Source organism: Vicugna pacos, chromosome 18, assembly GCF_048564905.1.
Source record: "Vicugna pacos chromosome 18, VicPac4, whole genome shotgun sequence".
In the NCBI taxonomy this organism is placed as follows: Eukaryota; Metazoa; Chordata; class Mammalia; order Artiodactyla; family Camelidae; genus Vicugna; species Vicugna pacos.
Window position 1 is genome coordinate 46,430,615 of NC_133004.1, and position 22,813 is coordinate 46,453,427.

Here is a 22,813-nt window from a genome sequence, read left to right on the forward strand (position 1 = left end):
TGTTGAGAAGAAAGACAATCTGGAAGCCTCCCCGGAGGCCGGGGAGGCAGGCGGGCGGCGGGCGGGGCGCCAGGGGGCGTGTCCACAGGGGGCGGGGCCTGTCCGCGGCCAGAGCCCGGCCCGGGCCTGACGGGGCGTGGCCTGGAGGGGCGTGGTCTTGTCGGGGGCAGGGCTTGGCGGGCGGACTCCGGCCGCGCTCCCACCGGCTGCTCGTCCTGCCCGGGCTCCTCGGCCGCGGCAACTCGGCCTCCCGGCGCTCGGGGTCGGGCTCCTCGTCCTCCCCGGCTCCGGCCGGGCCGCGGCCCCCGGGAAGCGCTGTCGGAGCCCCGGCGCCGGCCGGGCGGACGCCGCTGCCCGCATGGCGGCCATCAAGGCGCTGCAGCAGTGGTGCCGGCAGCAGTGCGAGGGCTACCGGGACGTGAGCATCACCAACATGACCACGTCGTTCCGCGACGGCCTGGCCTTCTGCGCCATCCTGCACCGCCACCGGCCCGACCTCATGTGAGTGTCGCCCGCTGCCCGCGGGCACCGGCCTCCGACGGGGAAACTGAGGCCGGGCCGCTCCTGCCAGGGGCTGGGGGAGTGGGCCGCGGTCAGAAGTCCAGGCCTGCGGGCGCTGGCGGGACCCTCCGGGGCCGGCAAAGCCGGGTCCTGCAGGCCTGCCCGCCCGGTGGCCTCAGTTTGCCCAGCACCCAGTGGAGCTGGCCTGGAGCCAGGTCGTCCCACCGCCCCCGCTAGCTTAGTCAGTCATGACTCAGGCCAGCGTCCTGGGCTCTGGCTCCTGGTCAGTCTCCCAGGGAAAGGGTCGGCAGAGCTGTCCTTATGGGCCTTCTGAGACTCCCACTGCCCTGGGACCTGCGCACCAGATCAGGGGTGTGGGAGGTCACTCGGAGTGCCTGTGTGGTACTGCCCCTCCCCCAGCCTGTTCAGGCACCTTTAGGAATGCAGCCAGCCAGGGTCACTGTGAGGGAGGGGCCAACACAGAACAGGAAGCTTAGGAACCAACCCCCCCAACAAAGGTCCCATTGGCCAGGCCTCCATACCCTAGGGTGACAGAGCATGACATCAGAGCCTTGGGAGGTGGGCAGCGGAGGGGGTAGGTCGTCTCCCCCTAGAAGGGCCTTGGAGTTGTGGCTAGGCCTTGCCTTGTTGCCAGATCTTGTCCCCACCCTGGACCCGCTCCATCCGTTATTCATTCATCAAACGCCCTTTGGCTGTGACGGTGACCCAGCTTGCTGGGACAGAGCTCTGTGCGTCCAGGTCCTGGCCCCACCCTTGCTCGGTGAGATTCTCAATGAGTAAAACTGCCGGAGAGGGTGCCTGGGCTGGGTGGATGAAGCTCAGGAAGGGTGTCCCCAGGAGGCACCTTCTGGAAAAAGCGTGCTGTTTAAAAGCGTTCTCCTGAGAAGTGGTGGCTGGAGCCAGGGTGGGTGGAGTGTGTTTGCCAGGGAGGTCTCGATGCTGCCGTCAGGCTGCTTGCTGTAGAGATGGGGACACTGAGGCCCAGAGAGGCGACATCCTTCTGCAGGTCACAGAGCACATCAGGCAGAACCAGGGCTGGAACTTGGGGCTCCTCCCCTGCACCCACCCACATGTTCCCTGTACCCCCAGGGACTGTCCCCAGGCACCACCCTCCACTGGGAAGCTGGTCGTAAGAGCGAGGCCATCATGTATTTCCTCCTCCGGCCTGCGGTTGTGAAATGCCTTCATGGGGCCCCATGGGGAGTCCTCTCTGCTCCCTGCCCACGGATGTGCGTTGGTCGCTCTCGGACGCAGAAGATATTGGGGCAAAATGTGCTTCCACACTGAACACTGAAGCTGACCTTTGATGCGGGGTGGGCCGGGGATGTGGGGTCTCGGAGGGGGACTGGCAGCGGAGGTGGGCTGGCGGAATCCCACCCCGGTGCCTGCAGGGTCCCTAGTAAGGCTGGCTGGTGACTGACCCCAGGGGTCAGCAGGAGAAGTCTGCCATTGGAGGGAAGGAGGGTGCCACCGTCTGCCGGCCTGGCAGCCTCATGACGACGCATGGGTGTAAGTGGAGATTTGGGGCCTTTCTGAGCCCCAGGAGCTTCCATCTGTCCCCAGCTGTGCTGGGGTTCAAGGCCCGGATGTGTGTGTGTTCCTGTCCCAGAGTGCACTGCCTGCGGGAGAGCAGAGGCGTGCGTGGGTGGGCGTGTGCACAGGCTGGCACACGCTGGTGTCATTAGAGCAGTTCCTATAACTGTTATTGAGTGCCTGCTGTGTACTCAGCACTGCATACTGTGCCAGATGGCCTTGGCCCCTGCCTCAGGGAGTAATGTGTTCAGTATGGAGACAGACCGCAGACAGGTAAATGAGTAAAAGCTCGAGGTAATTCTGAGAGCGGTGAGGGTGGGTGGGCGGCGGGGAGCTGGGTGGCGGCGGAGGAGACCACCCACCCTCACGCACGGGTTAACTTATCTTACTTATTGCTGGCTTGGTAATCGTCCATCTGCCCAAACTGGACTTTCAGCTGCAGAAGGGTGTGCTGCCTGGGGCCTAGCCGGTGCTCCTAGATAGCCACGCAGTGGGCGGCCCGCAGATAAGAGCATGTGCACCGGGCTCAGTAGATACGTAGTTGTTGCAAGGTCAGGGCTCTGTAGGGGCCTGGGTGCTGCAGGGTCGGGGAGAAGGCCCTGTGACCTGTGACCGCTGAAGGCCTGGAGCCACCCGAGGCTGGGAGGGGCACGGAACAAGTCTCCCCTGGAGCCCCCAGAGGGGCTGGGCCCTGCCCACACCTTGATGTCAGACTCTGGCCTCTGGACTCTGAGGGAGGAAATGCCTGCTGTCCCTAGCGGCCCAGTGTGTGGACGTTTGTCACGGCTGCAGTTAGGGGGCTGGTAAAGCTTCCGTACGCGACGGGCCAGCCGGGCCCCATGGGTACTGGCTGATGGAGTTCATGAGTGCCACTGCGGGTGTGCACGTGAGTGTGGGCACCTGCGTGTCCTGTGCCTGTGCCTTAAGCGCCCTTCCCCCACCTTTAGTCCTGGCAGTGCCTCTGGGCAAGTTGGTGGCTGGGAGCAGGGGTGGTCTCACCAGGAAGCCCTGAGCCACCTCGACAGTCCCCAGGGGTGCAGGGAGGGGAGGAAACACAGGGCGGCTGTCCTCTTGGGGGAGCCCCCTTAAGTCAAATTGGGTGAGACTCACCCCTATACTACCCATCCCGTGAAGACCCTCTGTCAGCAGGAAACTGGACATCCTGTCTCCGTGTCTCCTAGCTTCGCCACCAGGAAGTCCTTCCCTTTATCTCATCTCAGTCCTTCCTGCTGCCTGTGAGCCGGTTTCCTCCTGGCCCCCGGCGGAGGTGCGCAGCTGTGAAGGAGCCTGGCACTGAGCCCGCCAGGTGGGCTGCCTGTTCGCGGAGTCCTACTTCTGGCTCTGCCCGCCAAGACCTGGGAGTTCACCTGTAACCTGCGTCGGTTGCCCCACAGGACCCTGGCAGGTGTGTGGTCTCCACTGCGGGTCAGGAGACGGGCTCAGCCTCCTGGGATGCAGCCGGCCCTTCCCAGCCCCTCCTCTCTGTAGCTGTAGGTTTCGCAGGTGGGGGTCTGTTTCCCCAGTGACGCCACCTCTGCTGAGCAGCCAGGTGAGCGCAGGAACCGCCCAAAACAAACACAGCTCTCCCACCTCCCGGAGGCAGGAAACCTGTGGACTAGGAGGGACCAAGGCTGGAGGGCGGGAGGAGGGCCGGAGGCGGGCGGCAGGCGGGGCGCCGGTCCAGAGCTCTTCCAGAGGCAGGGCTGGGCTTCCTTCTCCGTGATGGTTATGGTTAAGGAGGGAGGGGCTGTAGGAGCTGTTAGGGGTGGGTGGTCATTGCAACCCTGCTGGGCTGACCTGACCACTGGGCCCCGGCTCTGGGGCCCACGTCAGGCGGGGCCAGAAGCGGAGGTGGCTCCCTGATCGCTCTTGGAGACCTGCCTGTTGCTGGGAGTTGAGACTCACTCCCAGGGGCCCCCACCCAGAAGCTCCCTCCCAGGGCCAGAGCAGAGGGCACTGGGCCCGGGTACAGGCTGACCTCCCCTCCCACCCTGGCTTCGTGGTCAGCAGGAAGCTGCCTGGGAACAGAGGCCTTCTGTTCTTGGCCTGAGGGCCTGCCGCCCAAGCCCTGCTGCCGCCTCCTGGCCAGACCCCCCAAGATGGTCACGTGCAGGCGCTGCCAGCCCATCTCCTGGGGGTGGCTTGGGCCCAATACCTCCGACCCCTACTCAGGCCACCGCAGGAGCCCCAGGCTGACCCCTCCTGGCTGGGCCCTGCTCCAGGCGGGGGTCAGGGGCTGCTCCAGCCTGGGGGAGGCCTGCAGCTGGGTGACAGGGAAGTGGGGGCCTTGGGCCCCTGCCCTGCACCTGAGGGGCCCTTCCCCCCTGCCTCGCCTTGGGTGTCTCCTCACATCCACCCTCTCCCTGGCCTCTTCCAGTGTGTCTGCCTTGGTGCCCCTGTCCCTGGACCCCCCTCCCCACTTCTGCCCTGTGGTCTCTCCTGTCTCACCTCTGGGCTTTCTTGTACCCATGTCTCCCTCCATCTGTGCCTCAGCCTGTCTGTCTGTCTGTCTGTCTGCCTCCTGCTCTCCCTCTCTGCTCCCCTTCCCCAGGGGATGAACTCCAGATGTGCTGGAAGTACCTGGAAGGACAGCTTGGCCTCTGTCAGCCCCCGTCCCAGCCCCCATGCCCACCCCCCAAGCAGCTGCAATTTGTTCCAGGAAATAAACTGTGAGGTCAGCTCTCCAGGAATTTGGAAGGGGGTACACATTCCCAAGAGCCCCCAAGGCGCTGGGGGCAGGAGCAGGTCAGCAGTCCTGGTCAGCTGTGGCCAGCGGGAGGCGGGCTGGGAGGGGCCGCGCGGCCGCGGGCTCTCAGCCGGGCCAGGCGCCAGCCCGGGCAGGACACAGGTCGGCAGACGGTGGACACACGGACTCCGTGAGTTCATTCATTCGGCCAGCTGAAAGAGCACGTGAATTTCACCCAAGTCCCCTCACTCCGCAAGCACTGGCTGAGTTAACTCATCGACAGCATTTATAGAGCTCCGGCTGTGCGCCTGGCCCCAGGCAGGTACCTTGGAGCCACACCAGAACATACCTGATTCTAAACTACAGAGGTTCACCTGAAAGCACGATCTACCAGGGAGGGTGCCCGGGCACCGGTGTGCAGGTTCTCACGGCCTGGCGAGGGTGAAGCGGCTGCAGTTTGGTCCTGCAAGGCCTCAAATGCAAGCCGGCCGCCTCCCGAGGGCCAGTCCACTAGGCCTGCGGAGCGTGGCCCTGGGGACGGTGGCTGAGACGGTAGAACTGAGCATCTCCCTGTCCAGCCGAGGAGCCCAGGTTGCAGGGCTGGCTCCTCCTGAGGCCTGGGGCTCGCAGACGCCGTCTTCCCTCTGTGCGCGTCTCTGCCTCCAAGTTTCCCCTCCATGTGAGGACACCAGGCGCTGTGGATCAGGGCCCCCCATGACTCACTTTAACACGATTCTCTCTGTAAAGTCCGTCCCTGTTTCCAGACAGGGCACATTCTGATGTCCTGCAGGTTAGGACTCGGACAGATCTCTTTTGGAGGATGGTTCAGCCCATCCCACCAGGGGTTCACCGCTGCCGGAAAGCTTGTCCTGTTGGACTTCCTGAGAGGGATGGGCGGGGTCTCCTTGGCCCTTTCTGAAGGGATTTGCAAGTCAGCTCTGTCTTTGGCGATTTCCGCCAGAGGTCTGACCATGCGGCCCCCCGGGGACCAAGGTGGGGCCGGCAGAACCCCTGCCATGGGGGACGTGAGCTCCTGCCTCGTGAGGTGGGAAGGGGCACCTGGGTGCAGGGAGCAGCATGAGCTAAGGCCCCGAGGCTGAGGAGCGGGGGTCTTAGAGGTGCTTGGTCTGGGAGGGGCGTGGTCACCATGGGACTGGCCAGGGTGGTCCAGCCCAGCCGTGCAGCCCTGGCGGCCCAGGGAGGCAGCTGGGACTTGGTGCTGAGGGTGGTGGTCCTTGCACTTGAGTGGAGGGCAGTTCTGCAACTTCTGGCCTGCATACCTCTGACCCTGCTCAGGGGGCTGGCACTGCTTTCATGGGTGCCTGATCTACCCTGAGCTCTGAGGCCCTCACTCCAGCTTTGCAGGGAGAGAGGGCCCTACGGGCAGCTGGCTGCCCTGAATCACAGGATGGGGTCTCTGTAGCCCCAGGGGTGGACCGAGGCCAACGCAGGGGGCAGGGGGCTTCCTTCTCTTGCTTGTTTGGAGACAAAACAGAACTTGTTATCCGGCCCTCCCGCACCGGGCATCCTCCTGAGGACTCGGCCGTTTCGGTCAGTGACCCCGGGCAGGTCTGGAAAAGAGATTGAGCTTTCAAAGGGGTGGTTGGGGGAGGGGCTCCTGAGCCCGTGGACGCTGAGGACAGGGGGACCAGCGTGCCTGACAGCCCCTGGGTGATGGACGGAGACCAGCCACTCCACGGGCCCGTGGACCCTGGTGGGTGTTGGGTGGCCATGCCCCCTCCTGCTCCTCTGGTCATTTGTTCCCCGCAGACAGGTCTGCCCCCTCCTGGCCTGGGCACAAAGCACCCTCTGTCCCCCTGGGGCGATCCCAGCATCTGGAACACGTTACCTGGGAGGTGGTCCAGGCGGAAACCGTTTCCCGAAGAGCCAGGCAGGCTGCGGAGCAGCTCTTGAGGCCCGCGGGGCCCCCGAGGAGGGAGGTGGGCGACTGCAGCCCCAGAGTGTGGCCAGGGGCTGGCTGCTGCCTCGGGCCTCAGTTTCCTCATCTGTGTAATAGGCCTCCCAGGGGTGTTAGGGGTCAGTGCTGGGTGGCCGAAGGGTCTCAGCTCCCCACTCTGAGACCTGCCTGCTCTTGAGACAGCACCCTCAAAGTCACCACGGGGAGCAGTGCTCACCCATTAGACAGGGACCCGAGGCCCCAGGAGGAGAGGGGGCTCGCCCGGGGTCAGACGGTGCCACCTGAATGAGTTGGGTCGCTCTTGCCTGCGCTCTCCTGGGTCCCACGAGGCTTCTGGAACAGTCTGGCTCACCCTGAAGGGGCATGGCTCCCATCCAGCATGTGGACAGGCAGGCAGATGGATATTTAACCAGCCCTCCTGGAGACATGGGTCCTGGACGCCCGCGGGGTCCGGCTGTGCTGTGCTGGGTGCGTGCGCAGGGTCCCGGGACCCGCCTGGGGCTGGCGCCAGCCTCTCCTCCTTTCCGAACAATCGCTTCGCTCCTGTCCTTTCCGGGAAGGCCTGCTGTCCCGGCCGGACCTGGGGCCTCTGCCCCCAGGGGTGGGGCAGCGGGGGGCTCTCATATTCTCAGCTTTGAGAGTCTGCCCCCTTGGGAAGAGGCTGGGCACCTGGTGGGCATGTTTGAACCTCAGATGCCCAGACACTGGGGCCATTGCCTGGCTCTGACTCCTGTCTTCCTGCTGTGTGACCTCAGGCAAGTCACCGCCTCTCTGTGCTTCATGTCATCCATGAGGGGTGGGCGTTGACAGCGTCTGCAGGTGCAGGTTGATACTTGCACAGAGCTGAGAGCAGCAGGGCTCTCGGGCGGTGCCGGGTAAATAGAGTGACGGGACCCGGGGGTGGAGCGAGGGCCCTGCAGCGTGGGGCTCCGTCCATGGGAACCTCCAACCCCCAGGACCTCCCACGGCCTCCCGTGACCCACCAGGTCCGTGAGCTGCCCGGAGGAGGCAGCCCCCCAGTGCGCTGGACGGGCCGCCTGCATTGCCGCCCTGGGCCTGTTCTGGCCGCACCTAATGGGTGGTGGGGTCAGGCCCCCGCAGGGCGAGGGCTGCACGCTGCAGCTGCAAGGGCCTGCGTGGGCCGTGGGTGCCCGGGCACTGCAGGCGCTGGGCCACATCCCCGGGCCTGGGGCAGGGCCAGAGCCTGTGGCGCAGTGCCCGGCCCTGCCAGCCCTCGGTCGCCATGAGACCTCTTTCCTTCCCGCCCCCAACTGGCCTCCATTTTCCCATCTGGCAAGATGAGCTCTGGGCCCTCCGACCCCTCCCTTCTCGGCCTCTGAGCCGCTTCTGACACGTGTGTTTTGACTTTCCAGAAATTTCGATGCTCTCAGGAAGGAAAACATATTCGAGAACAACCAGCTGGTGAGTTTGTCCCTTCCCAGCCCCGTCCCCCAGCCCACGTCCCAGGGGCTGCTCACCAGGCACCTGAGTGGGCACGATCTCCCCGGGGGCGGCCGCGGCATCACTGCCGTCTGCAGGTGGGCACGTGGAGGCCGGGCACTTGCCACTGGGCTCCACACCCTGTCCCAAGCCGTGTGACCCCAGGTCCCCAGAACAGCCCAAGGGTCTTGTAGCGAGGCCTGCCTGGTCCCCGCGTTTTCTTGGCGGGCAGGGGATGGGGTGGGGAGGACCAGACCCTCCTTCCTGCCCAAGGCTGATCAGGGTTCAGGGGAGCTCTGGGACGGCAGGGCCCGTGGGTGGGTCCTGGGTTGGACCTGTGCTCAGGCTGGCTTGGGTTCCAGTCCTGTCCCCTGGCTGTCCCGTGGCAGGACCGCTCCCTGTGCCCGCCTCAGTTTCCCTGCTGCAAAATGACTCCATGATTCTGTTAGCAGATGGAGGGGCTCCTAAGTTAGGATGCCCACCAAGTGTGGGTCCTCGCCGTGGCTGTGGAAGAATTCGCACAGCAGAGGCAGAGGGACAAGGTGAACAGCCGCTCTGCGGCTCAGAAGGGGAAGAGGAAGGAAGGTGCCCGAGGGAGGAAGAGCCGCCCCAGGGGGCAGCCGCCAGCCGGGATGGGCAGCAGGGTGGGCTCCGCCCGGGCCGGGCCACCTGGGCTTCGGTGGGAGGCTTCTGCCATCGTGTCCTCCTTCCGGTGTGAGGGAGCCAGTCAGTCCTTGTTCGAGTTTGTCGGTCCCTGTACGGGCTTTTCTGGTGGTTGTCATGGCAGTTGTCAACTGGCACGGCGCTGGGGGGTGTCACTTAGATGATACCTTACAGTGAGCTGTGATGAGGCTCTGGGTCCCTGGAAGTCAGACCCTCCGCCGGCTCGACGTGGCGGGTTCTAGCTAGTTTTTGTTTGTTCTCTGCAGCTGCCTCCTGGGCTTGAGAAGAGTAACTGGTTTCTAGTCGAGGGAGGGGCAGGGGTATGACCCTGGGGGCAACAGCCTTGGTAACAAAAAGCCAGAGTTGCTTTTAACCAGAATGCCTGCAATCTGGTGGACCCAGCGTCTCCCCAAAAACCATCTTCAAAGATTCTGTTCAGCCATGAAAGTCTTAGAGGGAAATTCATCGTTGAGACAGGCGGCCAGAGTCCTCACCCTCTCCCAGGCCTACAGCTTGTCCTCCTCCACTGCTGGACCTGCTCTCCTGTGACTCAGGGAGCCTGGGGGACGGCAGCTCTGCTAGAAACAAGAGGCAGGGGTTGGGGAGCCCCCAGGGTCCAGCTCCCTTTCAATCCCATGGGGCTGAGGCACAGAAAGGCAGACTCCACCCCGGGCCGGCTGATATTCACCACACTCCTGCCGTGTGCTGGGTGCGGTTCCGGACAGGGTACATTGCGAGCGGGACGCACGCCTGGCCCGCAGGAGCTGACACTTCGCAGGGCTGGGTCACATCTGCGTGTCCGGGGCCGCCCCACTCGGCGCGGGCGATTTGAATTCAACATATCAGAGATGAAATAAAATGAACACGTTCGTTTCCTCAGCCGCACCAGCCACATTTCCAGCACTCAACTAGCCAGCTGCACATGGACAGCTCACAGGAGGACAGCGTCCCCAAGACAGAGTTGTCCCACCACGCTGACCACGTAGCAGCATGTGGATGGGAACGGGGGTGGGGGTGTTGGGCGTGGTGAGCAGTTTTCATGAGGGGACGGGGGAGGTAAAGTCTCAGGGTGAGGGGGCTGCAGGGCACAGAGCTTGTAGGAGAAACAGCACCAGGGGACATAGCGGAACACAGCAGGGTGAGGCTGGCACAGGGGGAGGGGAGGCTGGCACAGAGGGAGGGGAGGCTGGAGCGGGGTGTGAGGAGAGGCCAGGCTGTGGGAAGGACTTGGCTTCATCTCTGAAGGGTGCTCTGCTGGGAGCTGCTGCCGGTTCCACGGGGTCCGTGCAGGAAGCAGGGTGTGTGGGCGCAGTGGAAGGAGTCAGGCTGCGGATGCGTTGTGAAGGAGACGAAGGTGATGCGAGGCTTTGTTCTAGGCATAGAGGAGCGCTTGCTGCCGGGAGGACTGCGGGCCTGGGGCCCAGGAGCCTCATCTGGAACACACGACAGTGGAGGTGTTCTTGTCGCTCCTCCATGTCGGGGTCGTGGTAGTCTAGGGGGCAGCTCGAGATGGAGATTTGGGCAAAGTCAGGGGAGGGATGGAGTTTAAAGGCCTGGCTGGGCCAGCCAGGGTTGGTGCGGGGAGAGGAGGGTGGAGCCCCACGCCCACGCGCAGAGCAGTGGGGGCAGAACCAGAGGCCGCCGTCCTGGGCAGGGAGCACACATGTCAGGGCCCGGGGGGCCCAGCCCAGCCTGTGTCGCTGTCTCAGCCCCCAAGTCCACTCCCCTTCCCCCGGGCTTCGGCTCCTAGGACATAGGTGTCCCCTGTTGGCTGGAGAAAGCTGCCCCCGACCATGCGTATAAGGTTGGTGTCAAGCAGGGATGTGCAGATTCAAGAGTGTAGGGGTGGTTGAAGGGGTCTCAGCAGTGACGTGGGGCTGAAGTCTCTGGGACGAGTAGCCTGAGATGGGCTGGGGCCCCTCTGGCCCTGGGCACAGCCTCAGCTGCTGCACCGGGACTGGCTCCCCGCCTCCTTCAGTCCTGTGGTCGGGTGTGATCCCCACTGGACAGACAGGAAAGCTGAGGCCAGGAGGCCAAGCGGAGCATGAACCTCAAGTGGGTCTCTTGAGGGCTCCTTCTGGGTTCCAAGTGTGTCTCTTGCCTTGGGCCCCTCCCGCCGTCCCTCCGGAAGGAGCTGGTGGCCTGGCCCAGGAGGATGGGGGAAGAGGTCTCCTGGCCCACCCCTGCTGACCACTGCCCTCCGCAGGCCTTCCGTGTGGCTGAGGAGCAGCTGGGTATCCCGGCCCTGCTGGACGCCGAGGACATGGTGGCCCTGAAGGTGCCCGACCGTCTGAGCATCCTGACCTATGTGTCGCAGTACTACAACTACTTCCACGGCCGCTCCCCCAGTGAGTCGGGGCCACCTCAGGGCCAGCGCCTGGCCACGCCGCACGTCTGCCCGCCTGTGTGCACACGCCCCTCCCTCTCGGGTCCATTCTCAGCCCCCCGGCCCCCCGGCTCTGCGTGTGGCGCGTGGGGTGGGCCTCAGGCCTCAGTGGGGCACGTGTGTGTGTGGCGCCCGGTGCTGCCATCTTCTCCAAGGGGGACAGGGTCCCCCGTCCTGCTACAGTGACAGGCGGGGTCCCGGCCCCAGGTCCTCCCACGGCCCCCGCTGGAGCAGGCTCCAGCGTCCCCACTCCCGGTCCGCTGGGCAGATGCACCCAGCTCCCCCTTCCCCTCCCTGTGCCCCAGGGGTCTGTGCCCACGTCTGTCCCCTCGGGCGGCCTGGCTCCAGATGCCCTGGTTTGGTGCCGATGGTCAGCTGCCCTGGCAGGGTGCGGCCCCAGGCTGGCTGGGCAGGGGAGGGGTGGCCCAGGGACTGTGTTCCAGCTGCTCTGTGCGCCCAGCGGCTCGTCCCGCCCCTCCCCCGCAGGCCTCGCCCAGGCTCAGAAACCCCCGGAACCGCTCTGGGCGCCTGGCCAGGCTGCCTTGGGGCCCCACTGTGCAGAGAAACAGAAAGTCCCTTTTCCCTGATCTGGGATCAGGGCCCTCAGGTTGGGGAGGAGCATGGGGCAGGCCAGGCCCCTGCTGGGAATGGGCGCTTGCGGGAGGGGGGCACCCATCCCCGCCCCCAGCTCCAGCTCCAGGCCCTGTGCTGGGTGGCCGCACGCCAGGAACCCCAGACCGGGAAAGCCCCTGTCAGAGGCGCTGTGCGGGGCTGGGCCCCTGACCCTGCTGTGTCTCGTGCTAGTTGGAGGTGTGGCCGGAGTGAAGAGGCGCCCGTCAGACTCCAGGGAGGACCCATCTGGGAAGAAGGCCTGGTCCCCGCCGGCCAGGCCCACGCCCACCCCGGCCCGGGGGCAGCCGCTGTCTCCAGTCAGCACAAACCCCACTGTCCCGCAGAAGGACGGGGGCACAGAGGGACCCCCGCTAAAGGCTGTGAGCACCCCGCCCATCTCTCTGGTTCTTGGGTTTTCCGCTGGCTTCCACTGAGTGTCCCCTAAACCACAGTGCCCAGGGTGGGACAGGGTCCCCCTGAGTTCCGGGCATGGCCGCAGCTGTCCCCTGAACTGGCTCCCCGAGCTCCTTCAATCCTGCAGGCATACAGACGGCTAAACTGAGGCCAGGGAGGCCACACTGGCCGAGCCCAGACCTTTCTGGGTTCCAAGCAAGTCTCTTGCCTCTGGCCCCTCCCTCCCAGGTGGGGCCAAGGGACAGCGTGTGCATGTCCTTTACCCCCCGGCCAGCTGTGCACAGGGAGGGAGGGTTGCCCCACTTTTCAGAGGTGGAGGCTGAGGATGGGGTGATGATGTCCCCCAGGCCTTCCAGGGGTGCTGGGAATTTGGTTGGATTTCTGTACCTTTGGACAGGAACGGGAGATGCCACAATGTGTCTCCTGGCCCCCCGAGACCCTCAGGTCAGCCCCCAGTTCCCTCCCTTTGGGCCAGGCTAGAGACCCTGAACTCGGAGTCCAGCCCTCCTGGGCGTAAGCCTCCTCTGGGAGCCTCTGGCCTCCGGTCTGTAAGGTGGGCTCTTCCCGCCCGCTGACGGCTGCTGTCAGGAGGGAAGCCGGGGCGGACGTGACGCAGCGCAGCTCAGACACGTCACCGGCACCCCCTCCCAAGGGCCAGGCCTCAGCGGTCAGCTCCGTGAACAGCGCCTGCGGGGTCTGCGGCCGGCACGTGCACCTGGTGCAGCGGCACCTGGCAGACGGGCGGCTCTACCACCGGGGCTGCTTCAGGTGGGTCCCGTGTGCGAATGTGTGCGTGCGCACGTGTGCCTGCTGACCGGTACGAGCACTTCCCGGGTGTCCGCACCCCTAACGAGGGCCATGGGGGAAGCTGCGACTGAAGGATTAACAACTGGGAGAGGAAGTGTTTGTTGAGTGAATCACCAACCACCTGAGGGGCTGCAGGATCCAGGGTGTGTGCTCTGGGGAAGCCAGAATGAGCTAGCACGCGGCTGGAGCGCCTCTGGTCTCCCTGCCCGCCCCCAGGTGTAAGCAGTGCTCCAACACGCTGCACTCAGGGGCCTACAGGGCCACGGGGGAGCCCGGCGTCTTCATCTGCACCAGCCACCACCCTGAAGCCGCCTCTGCCAGCCCTGCATTGCCGGGACTGTCCCCTGGGCAGCCCAGGGCCGTCCCCACGGACTCCAAGCCCCCTGGCACCCCAAGGAAGACCCAGGAGGCGAGCAGGCAGAGAGATGCAGGGCCAAAGGCCAGGCCGGCTGCGTGGGAGCCCAAGGTGGGCAACTCCACTGCCAAAGGGTTCCTTCCGGCTGCAGCTGACCCTCTGGCCACCTCTCCCCAAGCCCACACAGGGAGCCCAGCTGGGCCCAGCTTCTCGGCGGCCCCTGTGGGTGGCAAAGCCAGCACTCCTGTGACCAAGAGTTCCCTGACAGGGTGGTCGTCACTGGCAGGCAGCCCCCGTCCTGCCACAACCCCGAGTGTCCTGGACCCTCGCCCGGCCACACCTCCAGGCCGGGTAGCCCCTCAAGTGGCAGCCCCCCAGACCAAGGTCGGTTCAAGACCAGCGTCTCCAGTCCCTGCGAATGCCCCGGCCTGGACCCCGTCGTCCTCCAGGACGCAGCAGGCCCGGGAGAGGTTCTTCCAGAAGCCTGGAGCCGCCCCCGGCCCTGGCCCGGCCGGCAGGGTCCCAGCTGCAGCAAATACACCTTCCAGGGACGGCAGCAGGGAGCAGGCACTGAGCATCCTCCGGAAAGCCCTTCCAGAGTGCAGGGAGGCTGGCACTCACGCACCTGGCAGGTGGGTGGAAGAGGTGGGACTTGGGTGCGGCCCCCACCCGCCCAGCAGCTTCCAGGGCCCCAGGAGGCCAGAGGGGTTGGGGTGGCTGGGGAGGGGTTCTGGCCTCTGCCCCTGCCTGGCTGTGTGACGGCTGGGCTGCACGCTCCCTGCCTCAGTTTCCTTGTCTGGGAAACACGGAGAATGAGCCTGGGGGTCTGGAGTGCCCAGGGGCCAGCGGGAGGGGACGAGGCTGTCACTGTATCACTGACGCTGTTGCCCAGGGGCGCCGTGTGTCACACGCTGAGTCCTGCACGTGGACACCCTCCTCCCAGATGGGGAAACGGAGGCTGTGAATGGAGGAGTGTTGGCTTGTCTGACTCGAACGGGGTCTGAGCCTTCCCTGCCCACTGATGTGCCTTCTGCCCGCTGGACAGGGAGCGGACAGTGTGCCAGGATGGAGGAGGGTCACCGTGTTAGTGTCCCGGGGCTGCTGGACAAGTACCGCGGGCCAGGTGGCTAAAACGAGACCTCTGTCCCTTTGCAGTTGTGGAGGCCAGAAGGCTGAGCTCCGGGTGTGGGCAGGGCCGTCCCCTCGAAGGCGCTCAGGGGGCTGCCTCCTGCCTCCTCCAGCTCCTGGGGCTCCTGTGTCCTTGGCTCCATCTCTGCTCTGTCTTCACGGCCTCCGCCCTGTGTCTGTCCTCTACTTTTCTCTCTTACAAGGACTCTTGTCACTGGACTGAGGGCCTCCCTCATCCAGGACCACCTCATCCTAACTTGATTATACCTGCAAAGAGCCTGCTTCCAAATGTCCCGCTCTGAGCTTCTGGGTGGGTGTGGATTTGGGGGGGACACCATTCACTCCCCAACAGCTGCCCAGCCAGCAGGGAGGTTCCACACCAGTCTGGCCACCAAGGCTGCACCCACTTGCTTGGGGGTGTCCCCAGCTGACAGCTGCCTGACCCCTGCCCCATCACCCGGGGCTCCCAGGGTGGGCTCAGGGCTGGGGAGAGCCGACCCACCTGGCCACTCCAGCACTAGGGGGTGTCCAAGGTTCTTGGGGGCGAGACCGTATGAGGACTCTCAGGGGAGCACTCCCTGAGGACGCGTCTGGCGGGGGTGGGGACCAGCTCCTCTGGGGAGCCAGCCTGGAGTAGGGGACGAGCAGGGGGTGGAGAACTTGGCTATAGGAGGGGCGGGGGCACACAGAGGACCTGGCCTGGTTTGGGGCGGTGCCCTGGGCCCCGCTGGGCCCGCGCCTGAGGGGGTGTAGGCTGGCCCGTGTGCCGGCCTTGCGCGTGTCTCAGGGTGGAGTGCAATCTCCACTGTGAAGTCCCCGCTGCTTCCGGGTGGGTGGGCGCAGGAGGGGGTGACTAGGGCTGTGGCCCGCACCCGCACACCCCACGCCTGGTGGGTTTTGGGGGCGTTTTAATGTCAGCTGACCCTGGAGTTAAACAGGAGGGTAAGAGCAGGTGCTGGTGTGCCCGTGTGAGCAGAGGGGTGATCTCCCTCCCTCAGGAGGGTGGGCATTGGGAACCAGCTGCTGGGGGGCACTGATGGGCTTCTACCCGGGGGTCAAGGTGAAAGGGGGCTCCTGGATCCACCCACTCCTGATGCTTGCTTTCTCCTGCACAGGCCCTCCCTGGCCACCTCTCCTGCTCCGAACTCCCTCCCCAGAACTGAAGGGCAAGGAGTGAGTCCAGCCGCCAAGCTGGCACAGTCAGTATCCCCCCAGGCCCTCAGCCCCGCTGCGAGGACTGAGCCACCAGCCCCACTGGGTGTCAGTAGCCCCTCCCGGGCATCCCCGCCACCCCAGGTGGGCAAGAAGAGCCTGGCTGTGTCCTCAGGGGCTGTCAGGGCAGGTGCTGGCTCCAGGCCGAAGCCGGAGGCCCCGCCGGCTAAGGGTAAGAGCCCCTAAAATGGTAGCAGTGGTGGGGGGCAGTGCCAGGGGCTGCTGCTCTGTGGTGTTGCTGCACCTAGGCTCTTGCTGGGTGTCGTGGCCACTCTGCTTTTGGCCTGCAGTTCTGTGATTTGCTGTCCCACAGTCTGGCTCCCGGGGTCCCACTCTGGGAATCTGTCCTCCTGTGTCACCATCGTCCCACCCGCCAGCCCCCGCCACGCCGCTGCTCTCCGCTGACAGCACCAGGCAGGCGAGCCCTCTTTGCCCCGCTCTGCAGGTTCTCCCCACCTCCCGTGGGGTTTGCGGCCACTGTCCCTGCGGGTCTGTCACGACTGCCCTGTCCTGACGACGGTGGCCTGAGCTCCAGAGGCCCCGGTGCCTCCCTGCCCCACCCCGGAGTCCCCGGCTGCACTGGCCTCGAGCTTCCCGGACTGTTCTGCACACTTTTCTGCAGAACCACGCAGCCGGCTTTTTCTGGGCGCCGGGCTGCCTCTCAGGGGCACCCGCGACATCCCCGAGCTGGCTCAGAGACACCTCGCAAAGCATTCTTCCCACCCTCATTCCCTCAGCTGAGCCCCCACCCTGAAGGCCACTCTGCCCTGAGCCCAGGAGGCCTGCAGGTGGCCCCCGGTCAACCCGCACACACAAGACAGTCAGTGCCCCTAGGGCTCAGCCTGTCACACCCTCGCCTGTTTGGCGGCAGGGGCAGTTGAGGCCCAGAGAGGGGCAGTGAATCCCCCAGGCACACACAGCACAGGGGCTGGCTGGAGCTCCCGTCCCTGACTCAACCAGTGCTGCTTCCCGGGGGCCCGACTGGCTGTGGGGCTACGTGAGGGGGGATGGTGACAGGACCCAGGGATGGGCGAGGTGCTGCCTTCCCCAGCTTCTCCCACCTCACCCCCACCCAGGCTCGAGCACCAGCTCCCAGGGTGGCCAGGAGGACGGGCCGGCAGGATGGAGGGCCCGCCTGAAGCCTGTGGAGAAAAAGAGCCCCACTGAGAGGTGAGGGGCGGGGCGGGGGCTCCTGGGGGCGCTGGCCCTACGCCTGGGCTGTGGGTTTGGGCTCGCAGGAGCCTGCGTCCAGGGCAAGCACAGGGCCCGGCACACAGTAGGCGTTTAACAAATGCTTGCAGGTGAATAACAGTGCCCGCACTGACCCGCTGGCGCCCCCAGCAGGGATGTGTGCGTGTCTCCCGTACGTGTCAGCTGTAGAAGCAAGAGCTAGCTCATGCTGGTCTAAGCGACAGGACAGCTCACGCCGGCCTGCGAGATGCGGGGCCGTGTTTCCCCGTAACTGCACTGGGGAGGCCAGGTAGTGCAGGGAGGGTCCAGCAGGCCCCCCGGGATCCTCCCTCTGACCCAGTCTGGAGGCCCAGGAGTGAGCACACCTGCTGGCGGGCGCCCACCCCGCCTGATCCTGGAGCCCGCTGGGACCCCCGCCTGCTGGTGGGCCTGGCGGTGGGGCAGGGGCAGCCCCCACAGAAAGCTCAGTCGGGACAAGGAGGGGGAGGGCCCCTGCAGCCTTCCGTGGACGAGGCTGCCCCGGCCAGGGTCAGGCGGGCGCTCGAGCCCACCCTGCAGGCTGGGTGTGTTGGTCTGGGGCCACCTGTGTGGGCGGCCACCCTGGGTTCCCGCCGCGGTCCGGCACATGTGGGCGGGTTGCGGGTTGCGGGGCTGCACACTCGGGGGCCTGGCGGTGGGGAGGGGTCTGTGGCCGTGTGGGCATCAGCTGTGGGCACCTGAGCCCGAGCTCACACCCACGTCGGCACGCCCCTGTGCTGCAGAGTGAGCCGCTCAGGGACATGAGCCCACGGGCGTCTAGCTCCTTCCTCCGGGCTGGCACACGTCCCTCCGGCTTGTCTGTGCCGGGGTGCAGGGAGGCCTGTCCGCCCTCCACTGACCTCCCACCTTCCGTCCAGGGCCCTGGAGCAGAAGGAGCCACAGGTCCTGGGAGAGCCCCGGGCGAGTGACACGACCCAGGTCTCCCGGAGCTCCGAGGGGGCTGTCTGCATCACCCTGACCCCAGTGCAGGTGGACAGGACACCGGGCCGGGCTGGCACCGGGGCCAGCCTCTCAGGTAAGGCTGGACAGAAGCCCATCTGGCCCTCCCTAGCCGGGCAGCCTGCATCTGGGGGTCCTCTCCTGGGGGCAGTGGCCCTGCTCAGCCAGAGGAGCTGGTGGTCCCAGGTGGGTGTCTGTGTGTAATGTGTGCGTATGTGCACCTGTACATGGGCACGTGTCAGTGTGCGTGTCTGTCCCCAGCACTCTCAGTCGCCCCTGGATGTCCTGCCCCCATGTTCCTTCCTTGTGACCTTGAGCAGGTCACCAACCCAGTGGGCTCGTTGCCTGGGCCATCGAGAGTCAGGATTCTGCCCCTGTACCCCCCCAACCCGAGTGGGCAGAATGTGGGTACAGGCTGTGTGGGCCGATCCCCATGATGAGGTCCCTCGGGTGGGCCAGGCTCAGGGAGGCAGTGAGGAGAGGGCACCGGGCCTGCTGGCCTGACACGCAGCTCTGTCTCCCACCCGCGGGCAGCCACGTCCCCCTCCGCCTCCCGCCGCAGGAAGCTGACAGTCCCTGCCAGCCTGGACGTTTCTGGCAACTGGCTTCGGCCTGAGCCCTTGGAGCAGGAAGGCCCTGCTCAGAGCTGGAAGGAGGAGAGAGCCCCTCCCCAGGGCAGACCAGGTCAGCCCGGGATGCTGCTGCACTTCTGCTTGGGTGCAGGTGAAGGGGCTCCTCGAGGAGGGCATGCCCAGGTGGGGTTTGGAGGGTGAATAGGAGCTCATGGAGCCTAGACTGGAGGGAAGGCAGGATGCGGTGAGTGGACAGTTTCTCGCACACCTGGAGGTGACCCAGCTCCCCGTGTCTGAGGAGGGACGGGAGGCCTGGAGGATCTGGGTCCGCGCCCGGCCTTTCCAATGTGTAGGGATGGAGAGCTGGACAGAGGGCCCTACCTGCCTCCCAGTGCCTGAGTCACACACCTGGCGATGATAAGCGTTTGCTCCTGGCAGCTCGTGGGATGGGGGCCAGGGTGCTGGCGGGGTGTGCAGTGCTGCCGACCTGGAGGAGGGCAGGGGCCAGCGTGGATGTGGGGACCCCGTGGGGGTGCGGCCTGGATCTGTCTGCTGGGCGGGGCAGGGGAGCCGGGGGTGCAGGGGGCATGCTGGGGAGGCAGGGCTGGGTGGGCCCAGCTGTGCGTGTGACCACGTCTGGGTCACGGTGGGCCTGGTACCTGAAGAGACGTGTCCTGCCCCTTCTCCAGGGAGGCCCTTGGGCCCGGCTGGTGCCCCCACTTCACCTGGAACGTCAGTAACCTCCCCCGTCAGGGTGAGTAGGCCGGGGTACAGGTGGATGAGGGGCTCAGACCCCTGGGGCCAGTGCCTCCCGTCAACCCTCACCACTCCTTCCTCCCCAGCTGCACCCCGACTACATGCCCCAGGAGGAGATCCAGAGGCAGGTGCAGGACATCGAGAGGCAGCTGGACGCCCTGGAGCTCAGGGGCGTGGAGCTGGAGAAGCGCCTGCGAGCGGCCGAGGGGGGTGAGCCGTGCCCCCCGCCCACGGGCTGCTCCCAACGGGCCACCCCCCGCCCCATGTCCCCCACCCATGGCTCCCCCGCCCACACCACCCCGACTACAGGCTGCACCCCCCTGCCACCCACGCCATCCCCCCCACAGGCTGCCCCCCAACCACCGGCTCCCCCACACCACCTGCCCACCCGACCGCAGGCCACCCCTGGGTTGGGCCCTCGCCACGCTCAGTGCCCTGACCTGGCCTCCCCCTAGATGACTCGGAGGATGCCCTCATGGTGGACTGGTTCCGGCTCATCCACGAGAAGCAGCTTCTGCTGAGGCTGGAGTCGGAGCTGATGTACAAGTGAGAGGTCCAGCCTGCGGGCCCCCAGGAGCCCCTCTTCCCTGCACGCTGGGCTGGGGCTGGGGAGTCCAGTGCATGGGCCGGACCTCACGCCTGTGTCACCCCGGCAGGGCCAGGGACCAGCGCCTGGAGGAGCAGCAGCTGGACATCGAGGGGGAGCTCCGCCAGCTGATGGCCAAGCCCGGTTGGTCCGACCCGCCCACCATGGATCCCAGGCTGGCCAGGGGGTAGAGGCTGTGGGGGCGGGGCTCAGCCCCAGGGGGTGGAGGCTGTGGGGGCGGGGCTCAGCCCCGGGGGTGGGCATGGGTGCCTGCTTTCCAAGGCCTCTCAAGGCTGCCTGCCTGGGGTGGGTGGTCATGGCTCTCCCTTTCTGGAGCTGGGGTGGCATCTCAGCTCCTCCGTTTCTTGGCTGTGTGTCCTTGGCCACGTCACTCAACCTCTCCGTGCCCGGGTTTCATCCTTGCAAAGTGGGGACAATTCTAGCACCCACCTCCTTCCATTGTTGTGAGGATTAAGTGAGTTAATGTATGCAGGGTAGAGGTGTGGGTGTGACTGTTGGGGCTGTGGGTTCCCATGGTCGAGTGCCCTGGCAGCCCCCCCCGCCCTCTCCTGCTGTGGGAGTCGGGCAGCCGTGCCCTGAGCCTGTTTCCACATCTCCACGTTGGGCAGGTTTTGTGAGGGTGGCTGAGATGACCCGGGGAAGGGCTGGCCACACCCAGTCTCTGATACGTTGTTCATTCACTCACTTATTCATTCATTCAGCCAGTGGTGCCCAGAGGCCCCAGATGCCCAAGGCACTACCCTTCTCCTCCAGTGAAGGAGCCTGACCCTTGAGGGGTGGGGACACCGTGTCCTGAGGAGGGTGGGGACAGCGGAGCCCCAGCTGATGGCAGCTGTCCCTGCAGAGTGTCTGAAGTCCCCCCAGGACCGGCAGCGGGAGCAGGATCTGCTGAACCAGTATGTGAACACAGTCAATGACCGCAGCAACATCGTCGACTTCCTGGACGAGGACCGGCTCAGGTGAGGGGCTCAGGTGAGGGGGCACCAAGTGGCGGGCCCAGGTGAGGGACGCCAGGTGAGGGGGTGCCAGGTGAGGGGCCCAGGTGAGGGGCCCAGGTGAGGGACGCCCAGGTGAGGAGCCCAGGTGAGGGGGCGCCAGGTGAGGGGCCTAGGTGAGGGACGCCAGGTGAGGGGTGCCAGGTGAGGGTGGAGCCCAGGGCAGGGGGCCCAGGTTGGCTCAGATCAGAACCTTCCCCTTGCAGGAGAAGGCCCACTGTGTGTACTTTGCGGGTGGAGCCGGGGTGGAGGGCGGGCCCTGCCATGCAGCCTGCCTTCCAGGTCCCCCACCAAGGAGGCCCCCTGTGCACCACGTTCCCTGACCCTCAGGGTCAGCACGGGCTGGTGGCCCTCTGCAGTGACGGAGGTGTCCTGTGATGGTGGTGCCACACGGCAGCCACGGGTCATGCATGGCTATTAGGTACTTGCACCACGGCCAGTGCAACCGAGGTCCAGGATTTGACCTTTATTTTCATCTTAGACACACATAGCATGTGTGTCTCCTGGTGCTGCACTGGGCCGCCAGCTTTGCAACTGTCCCCACAGAGCTTTCCTGTCCCTGTGTCTAGACGAGGGACCTGTCCAGGCCTCCCGGGGTCAGTGGCCCAGGTCAAGACTCAAGCATGTCACTCTATCAGCTTGAGGGGGCCTGGGCCCAGGTCCTCCCAAGCCCTCTTGTCCCCAGTCACTGCTGAGATGGCAGAGACCTGCCCAGGGAGGGGGAGGGCGGTGCCAGGGTGTGGCTTGTGGGCAGGTGAGAGGGCAGGTGACTCTGGTGCCAGGTGGCCCTGGGCTCGGGGTGCGGCCCTCACAGCCCTGCTCTGTCCCAGGGAGCAGGAGGAGGACGAAGTGCTGCACAACATGATCCAGAAACTGGGTAACATGGCAGTGCCGGCGTGGGGTCGGGGCCGGCGGGCTCGGGGTGGGAGCGGGTGCCGGGACCCACGGTGTGGCAGCAGCAGTGCAAGGACAGGCAGGCACTGTAAGGGACTGAGTTCCCTGTCGCTCTGGGGATCCAAGAAGCACCTGGTGACCACATGGTCAGGGAGGGGCACCCAGTCTGGTTGATGCTCTCGAGGCAGGCATGGTGGACCCCCCTGGGAGGGCGGAGGCTTGGGGGAAGGGCGTGGGGCACTGGCCAAGACGTGGGTGAGCGTGGCCTCGGCATCTGTCCCCCTAGACCTGCAGCGGAGGGGCAGCGACCAGAGGAAGAAGCCCAGGTTCCGCTTGTCCAGCATCTGGTCCCCGAAGAGCAGGAGCAGGACCCCCGAGTAGCTGCCTGGCGGGGGTGCAGGACCCTGGCCTGCAGGTGGGGGTGGGAGTGCGGGTCTCCTCTGGTGGGTCTGGGTGGCCTCAATAAAGAAACTGACCACGTGGCCTGGGCTCCCTCTCCCTGTGCCCACGTGCCGCTGGGCAGCCTAGACATCTCAGCCGTGTCTCGCTTGCGCACCGTCGTGCACGTGCCTGTGGCCTTGAGCTGGCACCGACCCTCTGGGCCTGGCCAGGGCCTCTGAGACATGCATTCTAGGCCTGGCCTGGCTGCGTGGACAGGCTGGACGTGAACCTTACAGGGGCCAGGACCCACCCAGGGGCCAGGGGTGGGTCTTGCAAACTGCACGTGGTGTTGGCCTCACATGGGGATCTCTGTCAAGATCTGTGACCTTGACCTCTTGGACGGAGGCCAGCTGGGCTCTTGGTCCTTATGTGCTCAGCCCCTGGTGTCCAGCAAGGAAGCAGGGCTGGCCGCACTTCCCAACTTCTGACGAGAGGGACGCGGTCGTGCAGGGAAGGACCAAGGCGAGCAGAGCCTCCTCGCAGCCCAGACTCGAGTCCTGGTGCAGCGCTCCCCGCCCCGCTGCCAGGAGACCCAGCCCCACCTCCCCTCTGGGCCCCAGCCCCACTGCGTGAGGGGGATACCATAGCTGTAACTCCTAGTGCTGTCTCAGCCACTGTGGGGCCCATCAGGTTGATCCCGGGGGACCCCTGGCGACGGCAAAGCACCAACACTCCCCCACCTGGTGTCCGGGGGAGCCAAGAC

The 22,813-nt window shown here is 65.7% G+C and overlaps 1 protein-coding gene across 4 annotated transcripts; it reads left to right on the top strand.

Annotated features, from left to right (window-relative positions):
* The first annotated feature begins 225 nt into the window (after nucleotides 1-225).
* On the top strand, nucleotides 226-22,143 carry MICALL2 (MICAL like 2). Of its 4 annotated transcripts, none has more exons than XR_012061366.1 (17): nucleotides 226-501; nucleotides 8,033-8,081; nucleotides 10,969-11,110; nucleotides 11,953-12,140; nucleotides 12,827-12,942; nucleotides 13,198-13,968; nucleotides 15,580-15,848; nucleotides 16,753-16,846; nucleotides 17,764-17,921; nucleotides 18,380-18,529; nucleotides 19,107-19,171; nucleotides 19,260-19,383; nucleotides 19,629-19,719; nucleotides 19,830-19,903; nucleotides 20,625-20,752; nucleotides 21,606-21,652; nucleotides 21,956-22,143. XR_012061366.1 is itself a non-coding variant. In XM_072943467.1 (17 exons), exons 1-17 carry the CDS (start codon nucleotides 359-361, stop codon nucleotides 22,048-22,050), a joined length of 2,691 nt encoding a protein of 896 aa, XP_072799568.1. In that variant the 5' UTR covers nucleotides 226-358; the 3' UTR covers nucleotides 22,051-22,143. The 4 variants fall into 4 exon arrangements, 2 of the variants coding, with proteins under 2 accessions (XP_072799568.1, XP_072799569.1); XM_072943467.1 differs by having other exon boundaries at nucleotides 20,625-20,739; XM_072943468.1 differs by having other exon boundaries at nucleotides 20,625-20,739; nucleotides 21,613-21,652.
* The last annotated feature ends 670 nt before the right edge of the window (nucleotides 22,144-22,813 follow it).